The sequence below is a fragment of the Cherax quadricarinatus genome, chromosome 4 (assembly GCF_038502225.1).
Source record: "Cherax quadricarinatus isolate ZL_2023a chromosome 4, ASM3850222v1, whole genome shotgun sequence".
Classification (NCBI taxonomy): Eukaryota; Metazoa; Arthropoda; class Malacostraca; order Decapoda; family Parastacidae; genus Cherax; species Cherax quadricarinatus.
The window spans coordinates 69,323,478-69,350,447 of record NC_091295.1 but is presented as its reverse complement, the minus strand read 5'-3'; the positions used below and the strand labels follow the sequence as shown (position 1 = coordinate 69,350,447).

Sequence of the window (26,970 nt, the reverse complement as noted above, 5' to 3'; positions counted from 1 at the left end):
AAACCCTCAAAGGGTTAAACGGAGAGTTAGAGGTATTGGGAAGATGGAGCGAATATTTTGACGAATTGTTAAATGTTGATGAAGATAGGGAAGCTGTGATTTCGTGTATAGGGCAAGGAGGAATAACATCTTGTAGGAGTGAGGAAGAGCCAGTTGTGAGTGTGGGGGAAGTTCGTGAGGCAGTAGGTAAAATGAAAGGGGGTAAAGCAGCTGGGATTGATGGGATAAAGATAGAAATGTTAAAAGCAGGTGGGGATATAGTTTTGGAGTGGTTGGTGCTATTATTTAATAAATGTATGGAAGAGGGTAAGGTACCTAGGGATTGGCAGAGAGCATGCATAGTTCCTTTGTATAAAGGCAAAGGAGACAAAAGAGAGTGCAAAAATTATAGGGGGATAAGTCTGTTGAGTACACCTGGTAAAGTGTATGGTAGAGTTATTATTGAAAGAATTAAGAGTAAGACGGAGAATAGGATAGCAGATGAACAAGGAGGCCTTAGGAAAGGTAGGGGGTGTGTGGACCAGGTGTTTACAATGAAACATATAAGTGAACAGTATTTAGATAAGGCTAAAGAGGTTTTTGTGGCATTTATGGATTTGGAAAAGGCGTATGACAGGGTGGATAGGGAGGCAATGTGGCAGATGTTGCAGGTGTATGGTATAGGAGGTAGGTTACTGAAAGCAGTGAAGAGTTTTTATGAGGATAGTGAGGCTCAAGTTAGGGTATGTAGGAAAGAGGGAGATTATTTCCCAGTAAAAGTAGGCCTTAGACAATGATGTGTGATGTCACCATGGTTGTTTAATATATTTATAGATGGGGTTGTAAGAGAAGTAAATGCGAGGGTCTTGGCAAGAGGCGTGGATTTAAAAGATAAAGAATCACACATAAAGTGGGAGTTGTCACAGATGCTCTTTGCTGATGACACTGTGCTCTTGGGTGATTCTGAAGAGAAATTGCAGAGGTTGGTGGATGAATTTGGTAGGGTATGTAAAAGAAGAAAATTAAAAGTGAATACAGGAAAGAGTAAGGTTATGAGGATAACAAAAAGATTAGGTGATGAAAGATTGGATATCAGATTGGAGGGAGAGAGTATGGAGGAGGTGAATGTATTCAGATATTTGGGAGTGGGCGTGTCAGCGGATGGATTTATGAAAGATGAGGTGAATCATAGAATTGATGAGGGGAAAAGGGTGAGCGGTGCACTTAGGAGTCTGTGGAGACAAAGAACTTTGTCCTTGGAGGCAAAGAGGGGAATGTATGAGAGTATAGTTTTACCAGCACTCTTATATGGGTGTGAAGCATGGGTGATGAATGTTGCGGCGAGGAGAAGGCTGGAGGCAGTGGAGATGTCATGTCTGAGGGCTATGTGGAGTGAATATAATGCAGAGAATTCGTAGTTTGGAAGTTAGGAGGAGGTGCGGGATTGCCAAAACTGTTGTCCAGAGGGCTGAGGAAGGGTTGTTGAGGTGGTTTGGACATGTAGAGAGAATGGAGCGAAACAGAATGACTTCAAGAGTGTATCAGTCTGTAGCGGAAGGAAGGCGGGGTAGGGGTCGGCCTAGGAAAGGTTGGAGGGAGGGGGTAAAGGAGGTTTTGTGTGCTAGGGGCTTGGACTTCAGCGGGCATGCGTGAGCGTGTTTGATAGGAGTGAATGGAGACAAATGGTTTTTAATACTTGACGTGCTGTTGGAGTGTGAGCAAAGTAACATTTATGAAGGGATTCAGGGAAACCGGCAGGCCGGACTTGAGTCCTGGAGATGGGAAGTACAGTGCCTGCACTCTGAAGGAGGGGTGTAAATGTTGCAGTTTAAAAACTGTAGTGTAAAGCACCCTTCTGGCAAGACAGTGATGGAGTGAATGATGGTGAAAGTTTTTCTTTTTTGGGCCACCCTGCCTTGGTGGGAATCGGCCAGTGTGTTAATAAAATAATAAAATATTGTAAAGAAACATGCCTAATGTTTCTACCTTGGCTGGGAATCGAATATTTACCAAAAATCATATATGGCTAACCCAAGCCAGGTACTAGAAATAAGCCACGTTGACTTTTTTGAGTTATCCTAGGTTCTCTACACATATGCTGCTATGTGTGATAATCTATACAGGTCTCCCTCAACATTCGCGAGGGTTAGGGGATCAAGAGCCTCGCGAATGTTGAAAAACCATGAATGTTTGGTGCCCCAATATATTGTTGGGAAATATATTACAATACTGCTTCCTTAACTTGTTGAACCATGAATAATCATAAAATACATGAAAACGTCGTAAATTGTACTAAATATATACATGTTATGCTTTAATAATGTATGTTATTTAATAACATGTATGTTAATAACATGTATGTTATTAATGTATGTTATTAAATACCACAGACTCCACCACTGCGAGTCCCTACTACCCTCCCTCCGACCCCCGCAACTGGCAGCCAGCACTCCCACCACTCAGTGTGGTGAGTGTTTTGTTTGTTCATTATTTGCTATTAAATTACAGAATAAATTATGTAAACCCATTCATGACTACATATTGGAATGGCTATTGGGAAAGGTATTAGACGGTGACATCATGTGTTTACTCTTGAACACTGCAAAGAATCAAACATTTCTGCTATTGCTAATAATAACAATAGTAATAATAATAATAATAATAATAATACAGATATATAATTGAAGAAGGAAATTGTACAAAAATACGAGGGAGTGGTTGACACATCGTCAGTGTGACTTTGTTTATGCTGGAGTGAACATTAGTCTCCCTGCTCTTCCAAACATTTCACAATAATTCAACGGTTGAAGCAGTGGTATTTAATAACATATACAGTGGACCCCCGCTTAACGATCACCTCCCAATGCAACCAATTATGTAAGTGTATTTATGTAAGTGCGTTTGTACGTATATGTTTGGGGGTCTGAAATGGACTAATCTACTTCACACTATTCCTTATGGGAACAAATTCAGTCAGTACTGGCACCTGAACATACTTCTGGAATGAAAAAATATTGTTAACCGGGGGTCCACTGTATGTTATAAATAATAATAGTACATGTTATTATTAATAACATGTATTATTATTAACATGTATGTATTTAATAACATATATGTTATAAATAATAATAGTACATATTATTAATAACATGTATTATTATTATTAACATGTATGTTATTAAATACCATTGCCTCAATCACTGCCTCTACCACTCCAGTCACACTCAATCTACAAGCACCAAACACAATGAATTATTGTGAAATGTTTGGAAGAGCAGGGAGACTAATGTTCACTTCAGCATAAACAAAGTCACACTGACGATGTGTCAACCACTCCCTCGTATTTTTGTACAATTTCCTTCTTCAATTATATCATATTTATTATTATTATTATTATTATTATTATTATTACTATTGTTATTATTAGCTGTAGCAGAAATGCTTAATTCTTTGCAGTGTTCAAGAGTAAACACATGATGTCACAGTCTAATACCTGTCTAAATAGCCATTCCAATATGCAGTCATGAATGGGTTTACATTATTTATACTGTAGTTTAATAGCAAATAATGAACAAACAAAACACTCGCCACACTGAGTGGTGGGAGGGCTGGCTGCCAGTTGCGGGGGTCGGAGGGAGGGTAGTAGGGACTCGCAGGTGGCGGGAAACTTAAATATGATTTGGCGGCTGGGAATTTGGTGGCTGGGAATTTGGCGGTTGGGAATTCGCAAATGTGTGAAGCCCATGAAAGTTGAAAACGTGAATGTTGAGGGAGACCTATAGAAAAAATAACTTTTGTTTCAGGTTTATGGTGCAGTACGAGTGCATATCACAGTTAGCCCTGTGCTATACTCCGTTTTCTCTAATATAAGCCCCCAAGACAGGGATAGGAGAATGGTATTTGTATACCATATCCTCTTCATACCTCCGTCGAACTGCTCAGTGTTATGCCCAGTATTATTTATTCTGGAGTATTTAACAGTTTTATGTTATTTATATTGTTTATTATGTCATATTAGATCAATTGTGATAGGCAAATAAGCTGTAGTGTTGATATTAGCGTAATAAAGCATATTCTCCTGCATCATGAGACTGAGCTCATGGCAACCGACAGTGGCTTCAGAGCCGCCTTATCTTTAATGGATAATGTACCGTGTTGTTGCTTTACATAACGAGAAGCATTTCTTTTATTCATTGGAACCATGGCTAGGGCTAAAAGTAAGCAGGTTATAACAATAAATGGAGAAAAAGAAATTGGAATGACTTATGCAGCAAGTAGCGCCACCAAACAGTACCAGCAGGTTGGTGTGGCGACCCTGGAAATTTGAAATTATGCTACCCAAAATTAGTGCCAAATAACTGAAGGAACCGAATAACTGATTGCCGGATTTGTGATGGCGGACCTGTATATATGTAGGTAGTAGGTCGGTAGACAGCAACTGCCCAGGGAGGTACTACCATCCTGCCAAGTGAGTGTAAAACAGAAGCCTGTCATTGTTTTACATGATGGTAGGATTGCTGGTGTCTTTTTTTTTTCTGTCTCATGAACATGCAAGATTTCAGGTACGTCTTGCTACTTCTACTTACACTTAGGTCACACTACACATACATGTACAAGCATATAGTATATACACACCCCTCTGTGTTTTCTTCTATTTTCTTAATAGTTCTTGTTTATTTCCTCTTACCCCCATGTGGATATGGAAGAGAATTCTTCCTCCATAAGCCATGCGTGTTGAAAGAGGCGACTAAAATGCCAGAAGCAAGGGGCTAGTAACCCCCTTCTCCTGTATAAATTACTAAATTTAAAAAGATAAATTTTTGTTTTTCTTTTTAGGCCACCCTACCTTGGTGGGATATGGCCAGTGTGTTGAAAAAAAAATATATATATATATGTAGATATATTGTGTATTTTTTATACGTATATACTTCTAAACTGTTGTATTCTGGGCACCTCTGCAAAAACAGTGATTATGTGTGAGTGAGGTGAAAGTGTTGAATGATGTTGAAAGTATTTTCTTTTTGGGAATTTTCTTTCTTTTTGGTTCACCCTGCCTCGGTGGGAGACAGCCGATTTGTTGAAAAAAAAAAATATCTATGGATCAAAGTAGAATGACATGGAAAGCACATAAATCTATAGGGGAAGGAAAGAGGGGTAGGGGTCGTCCTCGAAAGGGTTGGAAAGAGGGGGTAAAGGAGGTTTTGTGGGTGAGGGGCTTGGACTTCCAGCAAGCGTGCATGAGCGTGTTAGATAGGAGTGAATGGAGACGAATGATACTTGGGACCTGACGATCTGTTGGAGTGTGAGCAGGGTAATATTTAGTGAAGGGATTCAGGGAAACCGGTTATTTTCATATAGTCGGACTTGAGTCCTGGAAATGGGAAGTACAATGCCTGCACTTTAAAGGAGGGGTTTGGGATATTGGCAGTTTGGAGGGATGTGTTGTGTATCTCTATACGTATATGCTTCTAAACTGTTGTATTCTGAGCACCTCTGCAAAAGCAGTGATAATGTGTGAGTGTGGTGAAAGTGTTGAATAATGATGAAAGTATTTTCTTTTTGGGGATTTTCTTTCTTTGTTTGGGTCACCCTGCCTCGGTGGGAGGCGGCCGACTTGTTGAAAAAAAAAAAAAAAAATATATATATATATATATATATATATATATATATATATATACACACACCCCTCTGAGTTTTCTTCTATTTTTTTACTAGTTCTTGTTCTTGTTTATTTCCTCTTATCTCCATAGGGAAGTGGAATAGAACTCTTCCTCTGTAAGCCATGCATGTCGTAAAAGGCGACTAAAATGCCGGGAGCAAGGGGCTAGTAACCCCTTCTGTATACATTACTAATGTTAAAAAGAGAAACTTTTGTTTTTCTTTTCATTCCACCCTGCCTCTGTGGGATATGGCCGGTTTGTTGAAAGAAAGAAGAAAGGAAATTTGCTGGGTCAGAACTGGGTGGTAGATAGTAGCTGCTGGTGTATGAGATGCTTTCTTAAGTAGCTTATTTTAAGGGAGGATAGCTTTTCTGTATGACAAATCAGTGTTTGGGTAATCCCAGATTTTTTGCAAGACTAGTTTTGTATGAGGACAGATTTTTGTGATGAACAATTGACTTTGCAAAATTGTAATACCACTGATTTCCAAAAGCTTTTGCATAACTGCATGACTCCCATGACTTTAGTCCTTTTTCATAATTTTTTTTAAGACTCCGGCCATCTCCCACTGAGGTTGGGTGGCCTGAAAGAGATGAAAACCCTTTCACCAATCTCATTTAATCACTGTCTTGCAGAAGCATTCTGATAGCACTATTCAAATGTTCAGATGACCCTCCAAACTGCAACAGCCCCACACCTTCAGAATGTACTACCAATCTCCAGGACTTGAGGACTGCTAACCAGTTTCCTCGAATCAGTTCATAAATGTTACCTTGTTTACACTCGAACACCATGTCATGTCATAAAACCCACCTGCCTCCACTTATTCCTATCTGTTGCACTCTCATAAGCTCCTTGGATGTCCTAGCACTCGATCTTCTTTACTCTATCCCTCCCTCCAACCTTTCCTAGATGACCCCTACCTCTCCTCTCCATCCTAGTTTTATATATTATCCAAATCATCTTATTTTGTTCTATCCTCTCTAATTGTTCACACCATTTTGACAACCCTACTCTGTTTTCCAAATAATATTTTTGGTAACCCCATTGTTTCTACTCTGCAGGCTCTGAATTCTCTGCATAATATATGCACCACATATTTCTTTCAAACACAGCATCTGCACTGCCACCAACCTCCTCCTTGCTATATTGTTTAAAATCTATGCTTCACATCCATATAACAATGTTAGTACCACTATACTCGGGTACATTCCTCCCCCTTCCCTTTTGTTTTTTCTTTTTGCCTTTATGGAGAAAGTTTTTTTTGGTACCACTTTTTTTTTCCTTTTCAGTTCTGTAGTTCACCTCATCTTTCATAGACCCATCCATCCTCCAAGTTCACTCCCAGATATCTGAACAACATTTACCTCCTTCATACTCCCTCCAATCTGATATCCTGTTACATTACTTAGACATTTTGTTACTCTTACCATCTTTCTCTTTCCTGTGTTCACTTTAAATGTCCCTTTACATTCCCTCCCAAATTCCTTAACCAGCCTTTTGCAATTTCTCTTCAGTCTCTCCCAAACAAACCTTGTCATTGGCAAAAAGACAACTGTGACAACTCCCACTTTGTATCCGATTTGTTATCTTTCAATCCCATGCACCTCCCAACACACTAGTGTTCACTTGTTTTACAACCCCGTCTATAAATATATTAGACAAACATGGTGACATCACACATCCCTGTCTAAGAACTACTTTTACTACCTGGAGTCTGCTTGGAGGGTATTCCGGTGGATCACTACCTGATCAACCAGGCTGTTACTGCTGGCCACATGTAGTCCAATATATGAACCACAGCCCGGCTGATCCAGCACCAACTTTGAGTATCTGAGAGGAGCTTATGATGACATTTCAGTCTGACTTGGACCATTAACAAAGTCACACTGTGTGGGTCATATGTGTATTGTTCCAATCACGGTATTGTGCCTTTTTGTTATTTGAGTATCTGTCCAGCTCCCTCTTGAAGGCAGCCAGGGGCCTATTGGTAATTCCCCTTATGCATGGTGGGAGGCTGTTGAACAGTCTTGGGCCCCGGACACTTATGGTGTTTTCTTAGTGTACCAATGACGCCCCTACTTCTGCATGCTCTAACCCGAGTCTCACTATCCACATAAAAATATTACTGCATTTAGTAACCTATCACTTGTATCAAGTATTTACACCATCTACCTCATTGCTTCTCTAGTCACCCTATAATGTGCCTTTTCTAAATCCATAAATGCAACAGAAAATGTCTACTTTTATGTATTGCTTACTTGTATGCTTCAGTGTAAACACTTGGTCAGCACATCCTCTACTCTTTCTAAAACCTTGTTCCTCTGCAGGCCTACTTCCTATGTTTAATTCTTTCAATCGTAACTCTGCCATACATCGTACTCGACAGGCTTACTCCTCTAATTCTTGCACTCTTTTATCTCCTTTTTCCCTTGTACAAAAGAACTATGCATGCTCTCTGCTAATCATTTAGTAACCTTTCCCCTTTCTTGCATATATTCAACAGATACACCAACCACTACAAAGCAACATCCCTACCTGCTGTCAGTATTTCTGTATAGAGCAGACACTTTTTTGTGACTATAGATTTTATTGAAAGAATTAGAGGTAAGACAGAATGTAGGATTGTGGATGAGCACGGAGGTTTTAGAGTGGGTAGGGGATGTGTAGATCAAGTGTTTACATTGAAGCATATATGTGAACAGTATTTAGATAAAGGTAGGGAAGTTTTCATTGCATTTATGGATTTAGAAAAGACATATGATAGAGTGGATAGGGGAGCAATGTGGCAGATGTTGCAAGTATATGGAATAGGTGGTAAGTTACTGAATGCTGTAAAGAGTTTTTATGAGGATAGTGAGGCTCAGGTTAGGGTGTGTAGAAGAGAGGGAGACTACTTCCCAGTAAAAGTAGGTCTTAGACAGGGATGTGTGATGTCACCATGGTTGTTTAATATATTTATAGATGGGGTTGTAAAAGAAGTAAATGCTAGGGTGTTCGGGAGAGGGGTGGGATTAAATTATGGGGAATTAAATACAGAATGGGAAGTGACACAGTTACTTTTTACTGATGATACTGTGCTTATGGGAGATTCTAAAGAAAAATTGCAAAGGTTAGTGGATGAGTTTGGGAGTGTGTGTAAAGGTAGAAAGTTGAAAGTGAACATAGAAAAGAGTAAGGTGATGAGGGTATCAAATGATTTAGATAAAGAAAAATTGGATATCAAATTGGGGAGGAGTATGGAAGAAGTGAATGTTTTCAGATATTTTGGAGTTGACGTGTCAGTGGATGGGTTTATAAAGGATGAGGTTAATCATAGAATTGATGAAGGAAAAAAGGTGAGTGGTGCACTGAGGTATGTGGAGGCAAAAAACGTTATCTATGGAGGCAAAGAAGGGAATGTATGAAAGTATAGTAGCACCAACACTCTTATATGGGTGTGAAGCTTGGGTTGTAAATGCTGCAGCGAGGAGGTGGTTGGAGGCAGTGGAGATGTCCTGTCTAAGAGCAATGTGTGGTGTAAATATTATGCAGAAAATTCGGTGTGTGGAAATTAGGAGGTGTGGAGTTAATAAAAGTATTAGTCAGAGGGCTGAAGAGGGGTTGTTGAGGTGGTTTGGTCATTTAGAGAGAATGGATCAAAGTAGAATGACATGGAGAGCATATAAATCTGTAGGGGAAGGAAGGCGGGGTAGGGGTCATCCTCGAAAAGGTTGGAGGGAAGGGGTAAAGGAGGTTTTGTGGGCGAGGGGCTTAAACTTATAGCAAGCGTGCGTGAGCGTGTTAGATAGGAGTGAATGGAGACGAATGGTATTTGGGACCTGACGAGCTGTTGGAGTGTGAGCAGGGTAATATTTGGTGAATGGATTCATTGGGTTATTTTATATAGTCGGACTTGAGTCCTGGAAATGGGAAGTACAATGCCTGCACTTTCAAGGAGAGGTTTAGGATATTGGCAGTCTGGAGGGATATGTTGTGTATCTTTATACGTATATACTTCTAAACTGTTGTATTCTGAGCATGTCTGCAAAAACAGTGATTATGTGTGAGCGAGGTGAAAGTGTTGAATGATGATGAAATTATTTTCTTTTTGGGGATTTTCTTTCTTTTTTGGGTCACCCTGCCTCGGTGGGAGACGGCCGACTTATTGAAAAAAAAAAAAATTATTACAGTATTCAAAAATATTTCAGTGAGGGGGGGGGGGTTTCTTGACTCAAGGATTTAAACTTGACCTGCCATTCCTTAAATGGAACCTGATTGCTTCCCATTTGCTACATAACCTGTACACTTCCTCATAAATATGATAATACTGTATGTTTCATATAGCAGGATAGATTTATAATGATATGATTTATAATGATTCTAAAAGCCCTCCTTAACTCTCATCAGGCAAACTAGGTGGTATGGATGCAACCACGACTATATGTCACCGATACACACCAGCAGAGCAACTCCGCGTTTTTATTGCTACAGCAGACATCATTGTTACCGCAGCTGGTCTTCCAGGTCTCATCACTGGAGACATGATCAAGCCAGGATGTGCCATATTAGATGTTGGAATTAATCGAATCAAAGATCCAGTTACAGGCAAACTCTCACTTGTAGGAGATTGTGATTTTGAAAGTAAATATAGATTCTTTGTGGGGTTTTGGGCAATATTGATCAAATCATGGTTTTACTCTGCATTAGTAAGAATATTGTAGATTTAGAACTGTATTGTACTATTAACTATTACAATGTCAGATCTTGTCTTTTTTTTTTTCATTATTTAAAAAGTCTTATATACTTTTTTTTTTTTTTTTTTCAACAAGTCGGCCGTCTCCCACCGAGGCAGGGTGACCCAAAAAAGAAAGAAAATCCCCAAAAAGAAAATACTTTCATCATCATTCAACACTTTCACCACACTCGCACATTATCACTGTTTTTGCAGAGGTGCTCAGAATACAACAGTCTAGAAGCATAAACATATAAAGATACACAACATATCCCTCCAAACTGCCAATATCCCAAACCCCTCCTTTAAAGTGCAGGCATTGTACTTCCCATTTCCAGGACTCAAGTCCGACTATATGAAAATAACCGGTTTCCCTGAATCCCTTCACTAAATATTACCCTGCTCACACTCCAACAGATCGTCAGGTCCCAAGTACCATTCGTCTCCATTCACTCCTATCTAACACGCTCACGCACGCTTGCTGGAAGTCCAAGCCCCTTACCCACAAAACCTCCTTTACCCCCTCTCTCCAACCCTTTCGAGGACGACCCCTACCCCGCCTTCCTTCCCCTATAGATTTATATGCTTTCCATGTCATTCTACTGTGATCCATTCTCTCTAAATGACCAAACCACCTCAACAACCCCTCTTCTGCCCTCTGACTAATACTTTTATTAACTCCACACCTTCTCCTAATTTCCACACTCCGAATTTTCTGCATAATATTTACACCACACATTGCCCTTAAACAGGACATCTCCGCTGCCTCCAACCGTCTCCTCGCTGCTGCATTTACCACCCAAGCTTCACACCCATATAAGAGTGTTGGTACTACTATACTTTCATACATTCCCTTCTTTGCCTCCATAGATAACGTTTTTTGACTCCACATATACCTCAACGCACCACTCACCTTTTTTCCCTCATCAATTCTATGATTAACCTCATCCTTCATAAATCCATCCGCCGACACGTCAACTCCCAAGTATCTGAAAACATTCACTTCTTCCATACTCCTCCTCCCCAATTTGATATCCAATTTTTCTTTATCTAAATCATTTGACACCCTCATCACCTTACTCTTTTCTATGTTCACTTTCAACTTTCTACCTTTACACACATTCCCAAACTCATCCACTAACCTTTGCAATTTTTCTTTAGAATCTCCCATAAGCACAGTATCATCAGCAAAAAGTAACTGTGTCAATTCCCATTTTGAATTTGATTCCCCATAATTTAATCCCACCCCTCTCCCAAACACCCTAGCATTTACTTCCTTTACAACCCCATCTATAAATATATTAAACAACCATGGTGACATTACACATCCCTGTCTAAGACCTACTTTTACCGGGAAGTAGTCTCCCTCTCTTCTACACACCCTAACCTGAGCCTCACTATCCTCATAAAAACTCTTTACAGCATTTAATAACTTACCACCTATTCCATATACTTGCAACATCTGCCACATTGCTCCTCTATCCACTCTATCATATGCCTTTTCTAAATCCATAAATGCAATAAAAACTTCCCTATCTTTATCTAAATACTGTTCACATATATGCTTCAATGTAAACACCTGATCTACACATCCCCTACCCACTCTAAAACCTCCTTGCTCATCCGCAATCCTACATTCTGTCTTACCTCTAATTCTTTCAATTATAACCCTACCGTACACTTTTCCTGGTATACTCAGTAAGCTTATTCCTCTATAATTTTTACAGTCTCTTTTGTCCCCTTTCCCTTTATATAAAGGGACTATACATGCTCTCTGCCAATCCCTAGGTACCTTCCCCTCTTTCATACATTTATTAAACAAAAGTACCAACCACTCCAACACTATATCCCCCCCTGCTTTTAACATTTCTGTCATGATCCCATCAGTTCCAGCTGCTTTACCCCCTTTCATTTTACGTAATGCCTCACGTACCTCCCCCACACTTACATTCTGCTCTTCTTCACTCCTAAAAGATGGTATACCTCCCTGACCAGTGCATGAAATTACTGCCTCTGTTTCTTCCTTAACATTTAAAAGTTCCTCAAAATATTCTCGCCATCTTCCCAATACCTCCATCTCCCCATCTACTAACTCCCCTACTCTGTTTTTAACTGACAAATCCATATTTTCCCTAGGCTTTCTTAACTTGTTTAACTCACTCCAAAATTTTTTCTTATTTTCTTATTTTCTTATATACACTGTAATTTAAGTCATGATGTCCATTGGTGTATTTTGTTGTATTTTGTCTAGGTACAGAACAGACCCACTTTACGGCGATTTGCTAATATGTATGGACATTTCTAATTACACCATAACATTCATTTATACGGCTCCCTGATTCGCTATTATGGTGTCTGCGCACCACTGTTTGTTTAGATCCTTTGTGAGCTTCACATCTGTTGATTATATCTGGAAACTTTCAAGTGTGTTAAAGTTATTGCATATTTTATATACGTATATGTATTCTGGTAAGTGTACTTGTGTGTTTCTGTACCTAAATAAACTTACACACTGTGCTGGCATGCAGGTACACATTAATATCACTAAGAGTGTCTCATTAGTGTTGAAGATGCAGTAATAAAAATAACTCTGGGGCACTTTAAATGTCATTCATTACATTATTTAAGACATATTCATTAATCCACCTACGATATTTTCAAAATTATATAAGAAACACTACATATCATATAAACATAATACATAAAGTCATAGCAGAACAAATTGACAAATATGAGAAGTGGTTGCCGGGCAGCTTGTAGTCCTGACCAAGAATTACATTTTCTCTAGTCCAACACCAGAGAGGCTGTGTACAGTATAGTATTGCTGGGAATAACTGTAGAAATATTCCTTTCATATGTCTTCACTCATATCATCATTTGCTCTCCTCTTCAAGGGGGGCTCCTTGGCATGGTGAAGAAGCTCTTGGTCTGAGGAATTAGACCTGTCGGTCTCCTTCCTCAGACCGAACCTAATTACCCCCCAATCCCCCGTTCCCTATCCCATCCTCCCCTTTTTCCTTTCCTCCTCCTCCTCCTCCTCCCCACCCCTCCCTTTTGCCCTTCCTTTTTGGCCTTTGGTTTTTTTTTTTTTTTTTTTTTCTCCGCAGGCACGCTAGTTCCTAGGTAGGGGAAAGGGTACTGGGGTCCATCCCATTCTGTTGAGGTTCTTGGCGGTGGCGTAGTTTGCCATGGAATCTGGATTGCCTGGGGATGTCCCGATCCCTCTCCGGTATCCCGGAGGGTGGCATTGGGTGTCTCTCGGGCGACGGGTGTATCTCTGGAAGCCACCTTTCGGATTCCGGGGGTGGTGGCCGAAGGAGGTATGCTTTGTGGCGGATTTCCGGCCGCCCTCTCTTTTGTCCACTGAGGTAGCTAGGCAGATGTGAGGTTGCTATCCCAGATTGCCGGTTTACTGGCATGATGGGTAGGGTATGGCACGAGTTCCATGCTGCATCTGCGCTACTTGCGGTGCTGAGGTCCTCTTGGGCACGGAGGGAGATTTCTGGCCCTTTCATTCCTCCTAGGAACTATCCCTCCCTGGTCCCCCCTTTTTTTCTTTTTTTTTTATTTTTTTCTTTTCTTTCTTTTTTTTTCTTAAAAACAAAAAGAAAGAAGTAACCTAACCATGGCAGCCCTAGTCCATGAACCTGCTACCCCTGGGCCCCTTCTTGATACCGCACCCCGTTCTGACCCCACCTTGTCTTTGGACCACTCTTCGGACACTCCTCATGCCTCTGTACCTCTTGCCGGTGCTGTTTCCTCACCCGCTTCAGGTACTGAGGCCTCGACTGACTCCTTCGATTTATCTGACCTTTGCTCTCCTCTGACTATGCTTCCGGCCTCTCCCTCTACGGTGTGGCAATTTTCGAATCGCCGACCCGTTCCACGTCGGACCAACTCTGGTCCCACGCCTAAATGCCAACGACAATTATCTGCTGATGATACTTCTCCACCTTCTCGTTCTTCTCAGAAAAGATCGACACGTCCTTCACTACCTTTCCACGCTCAGTTTCAGACTGCACAATGGACTAAATTCTTCACTTTACGACCGACTTCCTCTACTGCCTATCTTTCTGACCACAGTATTGGCAAGGCACTCCTACGCCATGTTGGTAAAGATATTTCTTTTCATGCTCTTAAGAGCGGTACGCGCATCATCGCCGTACAGAATGCTACCCAGGCTCGTGAGCTTTCTCGTCTTTCCCATATCGATACTGTTCCTGTCACTATTGAAAAACATCATTCCCTCAATTCTTGTAGTGGTACCATCATTCTGCCCCATACCATAGTTCAACAAAATTTCCAGACATGTGGCACTGACATTCTTGAACAGCTGGAACTCCAAGATCTCCCAATCCTCAAGGTAGACACGTTCTTCCTGCCCGCGGGCGGAGACGATACCCTAGCAATGTGGCTCGTTTAACTTTTGACAGCCGTGAACTCCCATCCTCAGTTTATGTAGCAGGACATCGGTTACAAGTTCGAAAGGTGATCCCTACACCACAACAGTGTAGAAATTGCTGGCGATTTGGCCATCCAGCGAAATATTGCAGATCTATCGCCGAATGCCCAGTCTGTGGTGCCGATGACCATTCTAATACGTCTTGCAATCGACCTCCCTCTTGCCTTAATTGTCATGAGGCTCACCCTTCGTACTCTCGCCGTTGTCAAGTCTACTTAAACGAGCGGGAAATCCGTTACCTCAAAGAGGCAGAAGGTCTCCCTTATGCCATGGCAGTTTCTCATCTCCGCCTCCAAGGGAGACTACCTCGTGTTTCTTATTCCCGCGTTTCAAAATGTCCCCCCACTTCTGGTATCCCATCTTCTGCACCCACCTCTGTGGTTACCTCTCCTGTATCTAATTCTTTTGCTGTCCTCGGCTCAGACGTCCCTACTTCAACGCCTCAGTCTGATCTCGCTTCTTCGTGTTCTCTCTCACAAGCCTCAGTAGCGACGAGATCTCGTATGACACCTCCTCCCAATCGTCCCTCTACTTCTCAAAAGTCAAAAAAAGGTCCGTTAACACCTCCTACCCATCTTCCACCTCCTCATTTTACCTTCCCTGTCTCTGTACCTGGTTCTCCCCCTCTCACTGGCTCTGTTACAAGTGTAGAGGTTCACCCTCCTCCTCGTACTGTACCTTCCTCCCCTGTTCCCTCCCAGGTTTCTGCCTCTTCTGTCCCCTTCCACGCTTCTCCAGTTCCCTCCACCCTTTCGCCCCCCTACCTTGGTACAGTCCAATACAGTTCCAATCTTTACTCATCCTCCCCCTACCATTTCCAATATTGTCTCCCATACGACGTCTCTGAATTCCGAAACACTTGAAGCAATCTCTGAATATATTGCAGTGACCAAACCATCAATGGACACTGATCCACCCTCTGCTCCTTCTCTCTCCTCTGCTCCATCTGCGCAACTCCTTTCTACACAGCGCACCGTTCCTTCGCTGCTTGAACGTTTTCCACTGCCTCCGCATGTGGACTTTTCTAACATATCTAGTCCGTAGGAACCCTTACCTGAGGATTTCAGGTATCTTTATCATTGCCAATCATGGCCTATTTACAGTGGAATATACGCGGCCTCATGGGTAATCGGGGCGAGCATCAGATGTTACTCTCCCAATTTTCCCGTTGGTGTTTGCTTACAGGAACCAAAATTACACTCTGCTGTTATCTCTCCCATCTCAGGCTATAATTTATTGTATTCTTCAGATCCTTTTCCTGATGGGACCCTTAATGAAAGTGCCCTTCTTCTACGCACTGATATTCCATGCCATCAGCTATTTGTTCTGTACTTCGCTGCATTACACAGCAGCCCGTATCCACTTGCATAGGTGGTATATGCTCTGTTCTTTATATCTCTCTCCTTCTCGGGCATTATCTATTCCGGATATTCCCTTTCTTGTTTCGTCATTACCGCCACCGATTCTGTTACTTGGTGATTTTAATGCCCACCATTTCCTCTGGGGGGGGTCTCACTGTGATTCCTGTGGCATTCAGTTAGAGGCTTTTCTTGCCACCCACCCCCTCCATGTTTTAAATACAGGTACTCACACCCATTTTGATCCTCGGACTCACACTCTCTCTTGCATCGATCTCTCAGTCTGCTCTTCCTCCGCCGCATTAGACTTCACTTGGTCTGTTCTCCCGGACTTACATGACAGCGATCATTTCCCAATCATTCTTACTTCCCCTTCATATTCACCACCTCTTCGCATCCCATGCTGGCAATTTGATCAGGCAAATTGGAACCTTTACTCACACCTAACTGTTTTCAGAGAGGTTCCTTCTTCGTCCTCCATCGATGAGCTTTCGCACCTCTTCTCGTCCTCCGTTTTAACTGCAGCTTCTCATTCTATACCCCAAACTTCGGGCAGGCATTCTCAGAAATGCATGCCTTGGTGGTCTCCTGCTTGTGCTCGTGCAGTACGTTTGAAACGCGCTGCATGGGGCAGGTACCGGTACAGTAGAACCACAGAGAGACTTCTTGATTTTAAGCAGAATCGTGCGATCGCTCGCAGTGTCATCCGTGACGCTAAACGCACTTGCTGGCGAGATTACGTCTCCACCATCACCTCTGCTTCCTCTATGAGTGCAGTCTGGAAAAAAGTACGAAAACTGAGTGGTAAATATTCTCCTGACCCGGCTCCTGTTCTGCGGGTTGCCGGTGTTGATATAGCAAACCCACTAGATGTTGCCAATGAAATTGGCAATCATCTGGTCCGTATTTCTCAGGGACTCCATCTATGCCCCTCATTTCTTTCCTCAAAGTCTGCCAGAGAGTTAGCACCCTTGGACTTTTCTTCTCTCAGAGAAGAACAGTATAATGTGCCTTTTACACTTCAAGAACTGGAGGCAACACTCTCAGCTTGCTGATCATCGGCAGCTGGGCCCGACGACATTCATATTCATATGCTACAACACTTACATCAGTCAGCCCTTGCAGTCCTATTATGCCTTTACAATCTTACTTGGTCACAAGGAGTTCTTCCACAGCTGTGGAAATCTGCCATTGTTCTCCCTTTCTGCAAACCATGCACTACGGGACATGAAGCCTCCCACTATCGTCCCATTGCTCTTACCAGTGCAGTTTGCAAAGTGATGGAACGCCTAGTAAATAGACGTTTAGTGTGGTATTTAGAGAGACACAACAGTCTCTCCACTCGTCAATATGGCTTTCGTAAGGGACGTTCTACCATAGACCCCTTACTACGCTTGGATATGTACGTTCGTAATGCCTTTGCGAATAACCACTCAGTTATTGCCATATTTTTTGACCTTGAGAAGGCATATGACACAACTTAGAGGTATAATATTTTAGCCCAAGCCCACTCCTTAGGCCTTCGAGGCAATCTACCATCCTTCCTTAAGAACTTTTTAACTGACAGGCATTTCCATGTTCGGGTTAATAATGTGCTCTCCCCGGACTTTATCCAAGCTGAAGGTGTCCCCCAGGGATGTGTTCTGAGCACAACACTTTTTCTCCTTGCTATTAATGATTTGGCCTCTAGTCTTCCATCACATATTTGGTCATCACTATGTTGATGACTTCGCTATTGCCTGTGCAGGCGCTGACTGTCACCTCATTACAGTTTCTCTCCAGCATGCAGTCGACCGTGTTTCCAATTGGGCCACCACACTTGGGTTTAAATTTTGCAGCACTAAAACCCACCAAATTACTTTCACTAGACGCACTGTCATCTCCGATCATCCTTTGTACCTCTATGGCTCACGTATCCCTGAACGTGATACAGTCAAGTTTCTGGGCCTCCTCTTTGATCGTAGGTTATCCAGGAAACCTCACATTACCTCTCTCTGAAGGCAACTTGTCACAGCTGGCTGAACCTTCTTAAAACCCTTGCTCATCTTTCATGGGGAGCTGATCGTCGAACCCTCCTTCGCCTACATTCCACCCTCATTTTATCGAAACTTGATTATGATGACCAGATCTATTCAGCGGCATCTCCTGCTACTCTCTCTAGCCTTAACCCCATTCATCACCAAGGATTACGTTTATGCCTTGGTGCTTTTCGCTCTTCCCCTGTCGAGAGCCTCTATGCAGAAGCGAACGTTCCATCCTTATCCGATCGCCGTGATGCCCATTGCCTTCGCTACTATGTACGCTCTCATGATCTCCGCAATCCTTCCATTTATAGAATGGTCACTGATATTAGTAGATGTTCTTTATTTGTTCGCCACCCGTTTACTCCGTCCCTTCTCTCTTCGCCTTCATTCGCTCTTGTCTTCTCTTCAATTACCACCTTTCTATGTTCCTGTAGCATCTCACTTTTCCCTACCCCCCTGGGAAGTTCCAGCTGTTCGAGTCTGTTCTTTCTCTCTCCCTTGCTCGAAAGCCCAACTGTCTACGGTCGCTTCCCGCTCTCTTTTTCTTGACCACTTTCACTCTCATTCTCATGCCATTGCTGTGTACACGATGGCTCTAAGTCTTCTGACGGCGTAGGATTCGCAGCAGTGTTTCCGGACAGCGTTGTACGAGGGCATTTACTATCTTCGGCTAGTATTTTTACTGCTGAATTGTATGCCATCCTTGCAGCACTTATCCGTATTGCATCTATGCCTGTGTCATCATTTGTGGTCGTCTCAGACTCCCTTAGTGCTTTACAGGCTATACAGAAATTTGATACACCTCAGCCCTTAGTCCTCCGTATCCAACTTTGGCTACGCCGCATCTTTACCAAGCATAAAGATATTGTTTTTTGTTGGGTCCCTGGTCATGTTGACATACAGGGCAATGAACATGCAGACACTGCTGCGCAGTCAGCAGTACATGACCTACCAATTTCATATAGAGGTATTCCATTTACGGACTATTTTGCTACAGTATCTTCCCACCTTCACACCCGTTGGTCTACTATGCTCAGCAACAAACTTCAATCTACTAAACCAAGTATAGGTTACTGGCCGTCTTCTTATCACCAGTGTCGAGGTTGGGAGACTACTCTCTCCCGTCTTCGCATTAGCCATACTCGTCTTACTCATGGATATCTCATGGAGAGGCGTCCTGCTCCTCTCTCTGAGAATTCCCAAGCTCCATTATCAGTCAGCCACATTCTGTTGGACTGCCCACTTTATCAACGAGCATGCAGAATTTACCTCCGTCGTCGTCTTCGCTCCGCTGCTCTCTCTTTACCTTCCCTTCTCGCTGATGGACCCACCTTTCATCCGGACTCTCTCATTGACTTTTTGACAACAACTGACTTACTTCACAAATTCTAATACCTTCAGCCCTTTCTACCTCAATCTTGCTATCCTCTACCCCAGTACTATCCCCTGCCCTGCTGTTTTCTGTAACCTACTGATCATCCCTCCTCCCTTCTTCCATCCAATACCCTCACTTCCTTCCCTACCCTGCAGCGCTGTATAGCCCTTGTGGCTTAGCGCTTCTTTTTGATTATAATAATAATAATCATTTGCTCTAAAAATGGTGTGTTGCATGAGAATGGGAGTGTTGCTGTTATTTATTCTACTGCACCAATATGAAGACAATTTGTACACAATGTAAGGTGTTTGTATTTTGGGGAAAAAAAGCTTCACAAACACATGCATTATGTGAAATAAATGCATATAAACTGCATTTGTCTGACCACCCACCACCCGTTCACTCAGTTTGTCTACGTCTCTGTCTCTCTCGTTTACGATGGCATCTAAAGATTTTTTTTTTTTTCAAACAAGTCAGCCGTCTCCCACCGAGGCAGGGTGACCCAAAAAAGAAAGAAAATCCCCAAAAAGAAAATGTTTTCATCATCATTCAACACTTTCACCTCACTCACACATAATCACTGTTTTTGCAGAGGTGCTCAGAATACAACAGTTTACAAGCATATACGTATAAAGATACACATCATATCCCTCCAAACTGCCAATATCCCAAACCCCTCCTTTAAAGTGCAGGCATTGTACTTCCCATTTCCAGGACTCAAGTCCGACTATATGAAAATAACCGGTTTCCCTGAACCCCTTCACTAAATATTACCCTGCTCACACTCCAACAGATCGTCAGGTCTCAAGTACCATTCGTCTCCATTCACTTCTATCTAACACGCTCACGCACGCTTGCTGGAAGTCCAAGCCCCTTGCCCACAAAACCTCCTTTACCCCCTCTTTCCAACCCTTTCGAGGACGACCCCTACCTCGCCTTCCTTCCCCTATAGATTTATATGCTTTCCATGTCATTCTACTTTGATCCATTCTCTCTAAATGACCAAACCACCTCAACCACCCCTCTTCTGCCCTCTGACTAATACTTTTATTAACTCCACACCTTTTCCTAATTTCCACACTCCGAATTTTCTGCATAATATTTACACCACACATTGCCCTTAGACAGGACATCTCCACTGCCTCCAACCGTCTCCTCGCTGCTGCATTTACCACCCAAGCTTCACACCTATATAAGAGTGTTGGTACTACTATACTTTCATACATTCCCTTCTTTGCCTCCATAGATAATGTTTTTTGACTCCACATATACCTCAATGCACCACTCACCTTTTTTCCCTCATCAATTCTATGATTAACCTCATCCTTCATAAATCCATCCACCTACACGTCAACTCCCAAGTATCTTACTTTAAATGCCAAGTTAGAAATAATTAAACTCAGTGAGCAAGGTATGTTGATGGCAGTAAGCATAATAATGATCACTGGGGTGCTTTGTTTTTTCAAAATTATATAAGAAATATGCTACATATACAAAGGAAATGTATAAATAGTAAAAGAAACATAATTGTGAGGTAAGATAGCCAGGTGGGCTACCACACCTGACTTCCTACAATGAATACTACTCACCTCTCACCCTACATTAAGTCTACAAATATTTTCAAGTAATGAGTGTACTGTATGTGCATTTGACCTTTTTTTTATGCCTAGTTCTGTTGCTAACTTAATATATGAGTGTCAACATATCAAGCATTTAAGTGCATTTAAAAGCGAGAGAGAGAGAGAGAGAAAAAGGGGGGTGGGGGTTTCACTTTACAGCAGTAGCCTGGAACCTAACCTGCTGTACAAGTGGGGCCTTCTTGTACACTATATGAAAAAAGTCATTAAGGTATATGTTGAATTATATTAGCTGTTCTTGTAGGCACAAGTAATATAACTGATACCTGATTTAACTAAAACATAATTGTATGCATGGGATGATACCAAAATTTTTGCAGGTGTGGAGTTAATTAAAGTATTAGTCAGAAGGCTGAAGTGGGGTTCCTGAGGTGGTTTGGTCATTTAGAGAGATTGTATCAAAGTAGAATGACTTGGAGCATATACATCTGTAGGGAAAGGAAGGCAGGGTAGGGGTCATCCTCGAAAAGGTTGGAGGGAGGGGGTAAAGGTGGTTTTGTGGGCGAGGGGCTTCTACTTCCAGCAAGCGTGCGTGAGCGTGTTAGATAGGAGTGAATGGAGACGAATGGTTTTTGGGACATGACAAGCTGTTGGAGTGTGAGCAGGGTAATATTTAGTGAAGGGATTCAGGGAAACCAGTTATTTTATATAGCCAGACTTGAGTACTGGAAATGGGAGTACAGTGCCTGCACTTTAAAGGAGGGGTTTGGGATACCGACAGTTTGGAAGGACGTGTTATATATCTTTATATATGCTTCTAAAATGTTGTATCTGGGCACCTCTGCAAAGACGGTGATTATGCACGAGTGAGGTGAAAGTGCTGAATGGTGATGAAATTTTTTTTTTTTTTTTTTTTTTTGTTACCCTGCCTCGGTGGGAGATGCCCGACTTGTTGAAAAAAAAATTAAATTTTAATGACAAGAATATGCTTATTGCACAATGGGTATTAAATAACAAGTAAGTTAAATATTAAATAATTTCACTGATATGACAATGTCATTACTTGGCCTGCTATGTTAGTTACTAGTTGTCATAGGCCCTTGTTGATAATTTTGTGTATGGATAACCCCTACGGTTATGAGGTAGTGTTAATATTGATATATTTAAGCACACTTGTAATATTTTAGCAAGTACAACCTCTCCTCACTTAGTGATGTACTTGTTTACCAATGACTCGAACTTACGACGGGTTCTTTGACCAGTATTCATACCTAAATAATGTATGGTAGAGCTGATTTCCTCTTCTGTTCATTACAGTATGTCATACACTACTATATAAACATTTAAAAATATACCAGAAATGCTATAAATGGTGCAAAGGTGACATTAAAACAATGTCAAAGATGGTTGACAGACCCACTACCATTATAGCATTCTCCTCACTTCCCAACGCATTCGTTTACTGACAAGGTCTTAGGAATGGAACTCAAGTCATTAAGTGAGGAGAGGCTGTATTGGTTTTTTCACCAATACCAATACTTTGGCACATCCCTACATAATTGTATTTACTTTTTTTTTCCATCTTTGAAAAATGCTAAACCTGCAAAAATTATTAGTGCATTTCTGACAAATATCAGCATATCAATTTCTCCCTCTCTTTCACAGGTTGTGTAGAAAAAGCATCTTACATAACTCCAGTTCCAGGTGGTGTTGGTCCAATGACTGTGGCAATGTTGATGTGCAACACAGTTTCAGCTGCTAAGAACAATGCTGTTGATATCAGGCTTAGCAAAGATTAGCTTTCATTTGCACTTGTTGCAGTATTAAGTGCTAAGCCTGTATGAGGCGTACAGCTAAGTGGGTTTTGCAATTTTTTAAGGTGGTATGTATCTGTGGCAAAGTGTTAAACAGGGAGTGTAGTGCCTGGGAAATGGGATTACTCAAGGAAAGTTTCTTAATGCTGGTAAGGGGTTCTTGATCCAAGGAATAGGACCTGTCCCACCCTTCCTAATTGTCTCCCAGGTGCTATATGACCCACAGAGGGATGACTAAGGGAACTAATGCGCCAGACAAGCTAACAAGAAAAGCTAAAGATAGGAGTTTTGGAAAGGAGCCAGTAATGTAATAATACTCAGGTGCTGGAGTGTGATCATAATTAATCCAAGAAGCTCTGATAACTGGGAGAATGAAATTAAAAGGTGTTGGACTATTTGTGGCACTTGATATGTTCATTTGTGACAACTGAAAACTACTTATCCTGTAACCCCCTACCAATGTTGCCATTAACCCCAAAAACTATTCCAGTTTTGTCCAAGTCAGAATAGGGTAAATCTGGCAAGGAAATGGACAAATTTTGGACACCAGAATGTCCAGGAACCCAGTAAAATACTCTGCTGCAGAGGCAGCAGCCAGTGTTGAAAGACAGAAGACAGTGAAATGTAGAGAAAGCTGCAAATAGCTAACAGTTCATTTGGTACAAGACCATGAATGAAATAACAAGGAGCTGTTTCATGGGAAGCTGCCCCAAATACCTGCGATGGAGCCTATCATTGGTACACTATAGTGTATTCACTGGGGCAGTGCCATTTACAGTATATTGAAGCACTGAATCCAGCAGTCATGTTTGATCCAAGGGAAGGTTTTACTCTTTACTAGAGGCTTCACTGCCATGAAGCTCCTCTAGAAGGGCATGTGCTATCATAGTTGGCCTTCTGTATGTTTAGTGTACCGACTTACAGGTAATACATGTATATACCATTTCCCGTTGTAATTTAATAAAACTTTTGCACATACTTTTTATTTGTCATTGGAAATGCAAGAACAGTCAACTTCACCTTTTGTGGGGGAAGTGCTATACATTTAGGGGGTCTCGTGCCACTGAAGTTCAATCCAAGGGTTGAAACATTCCTTAAACTGTTGTGACCCCTTGGAAATGAAGTGGCAGAGCATAGGTAGGAAACCATGATCCTATTGGAAATTTTTAACTATGGTTAGAATGGAAAGCACAGAATACCAAGGTGGTGGTAATAGCTCATATGGATAGTAGTTTGGAAAAGAATTGGGCAATCTCTATGGTGGGTAGAGTAACATTTCCACAGTGGTGAGGGCAGGTGCAAGAAATGGTATAAAGGAAGAGTAAGTTTATGGGTTAGTATGTCTAGATCAGGTGTTACCAATCTGGGGGTGTGAGATTGCATTTCAGGGGGTTCAGTTGGGTTAAATTTGTTTATCCACAGCACTATTTTGTTAAATTGGAGATTTAAAAATTAGAATTTTACTTAACCTTCAAATGTGATTACTTTTGTCGAGGGGAAGTGGGGAGGGGGATAGGTGGCAACAAACATTTACTAGGGGGTGCAGGGCATAGAAAAGGTTGGGAACCCCTGGTGTAGATCTTTAAGAACATTGGTTTAAGAGATGGAAAGTAAACTGGTCTCTGCCAGACCAATTTACTCTTGCATGGTCTGTACAGTTCATTTTTTGAATGAGGTAAAAGTATTTCAGGGACAACGGAAGACTTGGGGGAAAAATGACAAAGGGAACATACAAAGACTAAGGGTTGGATACCGTAGAGCACATTATTATAATAAAAAAAAGCACTAAACCACAAGGGCTATACTGCGCTGCAGGGCAAGAAGGAAGTGGGGGTATCAGGTGGCAAAAGGGAGAAGGATAATTAGTAGGTTACGGAGAACAGTGGGGCAGTGGATAGTACAGGGGTAGAGGGTAGCAAGAGATTGAGGTTTAGAAAGGGCTGAGGGGAGTGTGAAAGGTATTGTCATCAGAGTTTGCGGAGTAAGTCAGTTGTTGTCAAGAAGTCAATGAGAGAGTCAGGATTAAAGGAGAGTCCATCAGCAAGAAGGGAAGGTAGAGAGTGTAGTAGAGCCGAGACAACGACTGAGGTAAATTCTGCGTGCTCATTGATAGAGAGGGCAGTCTAACAGAATGTGGCTAACCGATACTGGAACCTGATACGTCTCAGAGAGGAACAGGGTGCCCCATGAGTAAGACGAGTGTGGCCAATGCGAAGACAGGAGAGAGCAGTCTCTCAATCTCGACAGTGATGACAAGAAGATGGCCAGTAACCCATACTCGGTTTAATAGAATGAAGTTCGTTACCGAGTAAATTAGACCAACATTGTTGCCAACGGGTGTGAAGGTGGGTAGCTATTACAGCAAAATAGTCCGCAAATGGAACACCTCTATATGAAACTGATAGGTCATGTACTGCTGACCACGCACCAGTGTCTGCCTGTTCATTGCCCTGTACGTCAACATGACCAGGGACCCAACAAAAAACTATCTTTATGCTTGGTAGAGATACGGCATAGCCAAAGTTGGATAGGATACAGAGGACTAGGGGGTGAGGTGTATCAAATTTTCGTAGAGCCTGTAGAGCACTAAGGGAGTCTGAGACAACCACAAATGATGACACAGGCATAGATGCAATACGGATAAGTGCTGCAAGAATGGTATACAATTCAGCTGTAAAAATGCTAGCCGAGGATAATAAATGTCCTCGCATGACACTGTCCGGAAACACTGCTGTGAATCTGACGCCATCAGAAGACTTAAAGCCATCTGTGTACACTGTGATGGCATGAGAATGAGAGTGGAAGTGGTCAAGAAAAAGAGCGGGAAGCTACCATAGGCAGTTGGGCTTTCATGCAAGGGAGTGAGAAAGAACAGACTTGAACAGCTGGAACTTCCCAGGGGGGTCAGGGAAAAATGAGATGCTACATGAACAGAGAAAGGTGGTAACTGAAGGAAGACAAGAGCGAATGTAGTCGAAGAGAAGAGAGACTGAGCAAACAGGGGTGATGAACAAATAAAGAATGTCTACTAACATCGGTGACTATTCTATATATGGAAGGATTGGAGATCACGAGAGCGAACATAGTAGCGAAGGCAGTGGGCATCACGGCAGTTGGACAAGGATGGAACATTCGCTTCTGCATAGCAGCTCTCAACAGTGAAAAGTGCGAAGGCGCAAATGTAATCCCTGGTGATGGATGGGATTAAGGCTTGAGATAGTAGTAGTAGTAGAAGCCGCTGAATAGATCTGATCACCATCGAGTTTCGATAAAATGAGGGCTGAATGTAGGCGAAGGAGAGTTTGATGATCAGCTCCCCATGAAAGATGAGCAAAGGTTTTAAAAAGGTTCAGCCGGTTGTGAGAAGTTGCCTTCAGAGAGGTAATGTGAGGTTTCCAAGATAACCTACAGTCAAAGAGAAGGCCTAGAAACCTGACTATCACGTTCAGGGATACGCGAGCCATAGAGGTACAAAGGATGATCGGAGATGACAGAGCATCTAGTGAAAGTAATTTGGCGAGTTTTGGTACTGGAAAATTTAAACCCATGCGTGGTGGCCCAATTGGAAACACGGTTGACCGCATGCTGGAGAGAAACTGTAATGAGGTGACAGTCGGCGCCTGCACAAGCTATAGCAAAGTCATCAACAGAGTGATGACCAAATATTGGATGGAAGACTAAAAGCCAAATCATTTATAGCAAGGAGAAAAAGTGTTGTGCTCAGAACACATCCCTGGGGGACACTCAGCTTGGACAAAATCCGGGGAGAGCACATTATTAACCCGAACACGGAAATGTCCGTCAGTTAAAAAGTTTTAAAGGAAAGGATGGTAGATTGCCTCGGAGGCCTAAGGAGTGAGCTTGGGCCAAAATAATATACCTCCAAGTTGTATCAAATGCCTTCTCGAGGTCAAAAAATATGTCAATAACTGAGTGGTTATTCGCAAAGGCATTACGAACATACGTATCCAAGTGTAGTAAGGGGTGTATGGTAGAACGTCCCTTAC

General features: G+C 42.1%; 1 protein-coding gene across 9 annotated transcripts in view; it reads left to right on the top strand.

Annotated features, from left to right (window-relative positions):
• Nmdmc (NAD-dependent methylenetetrahydrofolate dehydrogenase) overlaps positions 1-23,942 on the top strand; it is a 76,666-nt gene extending 52,724 nt beyond the window's left edge. For 8 of the 9 annotated variants that reach the window (XM_070097446.1, XM_053770610.2, XM_070097432.1 and 5 more), the window contains 2 exons: positions 10,029-10,262; positions 22,815-23,942. In XM_070097446.1, the coding sequence (XP_069953547.1) occupies positions 10,029-10,262; positions 22,815-22,948 (368 nt within the window). In that variant the 3' untranslated portion in view covers positions 22,949-23,942. The remainder of the gene's footprint in view (positions 1-10,028; positions 10,263-22,814) is intronic. The other variant, XM_070097449.1, reaches the window with a different exon arrangement.
• The last annotated feature ends 3,028 nt before the right edge of the window (positions 23,943-26,970 follow it).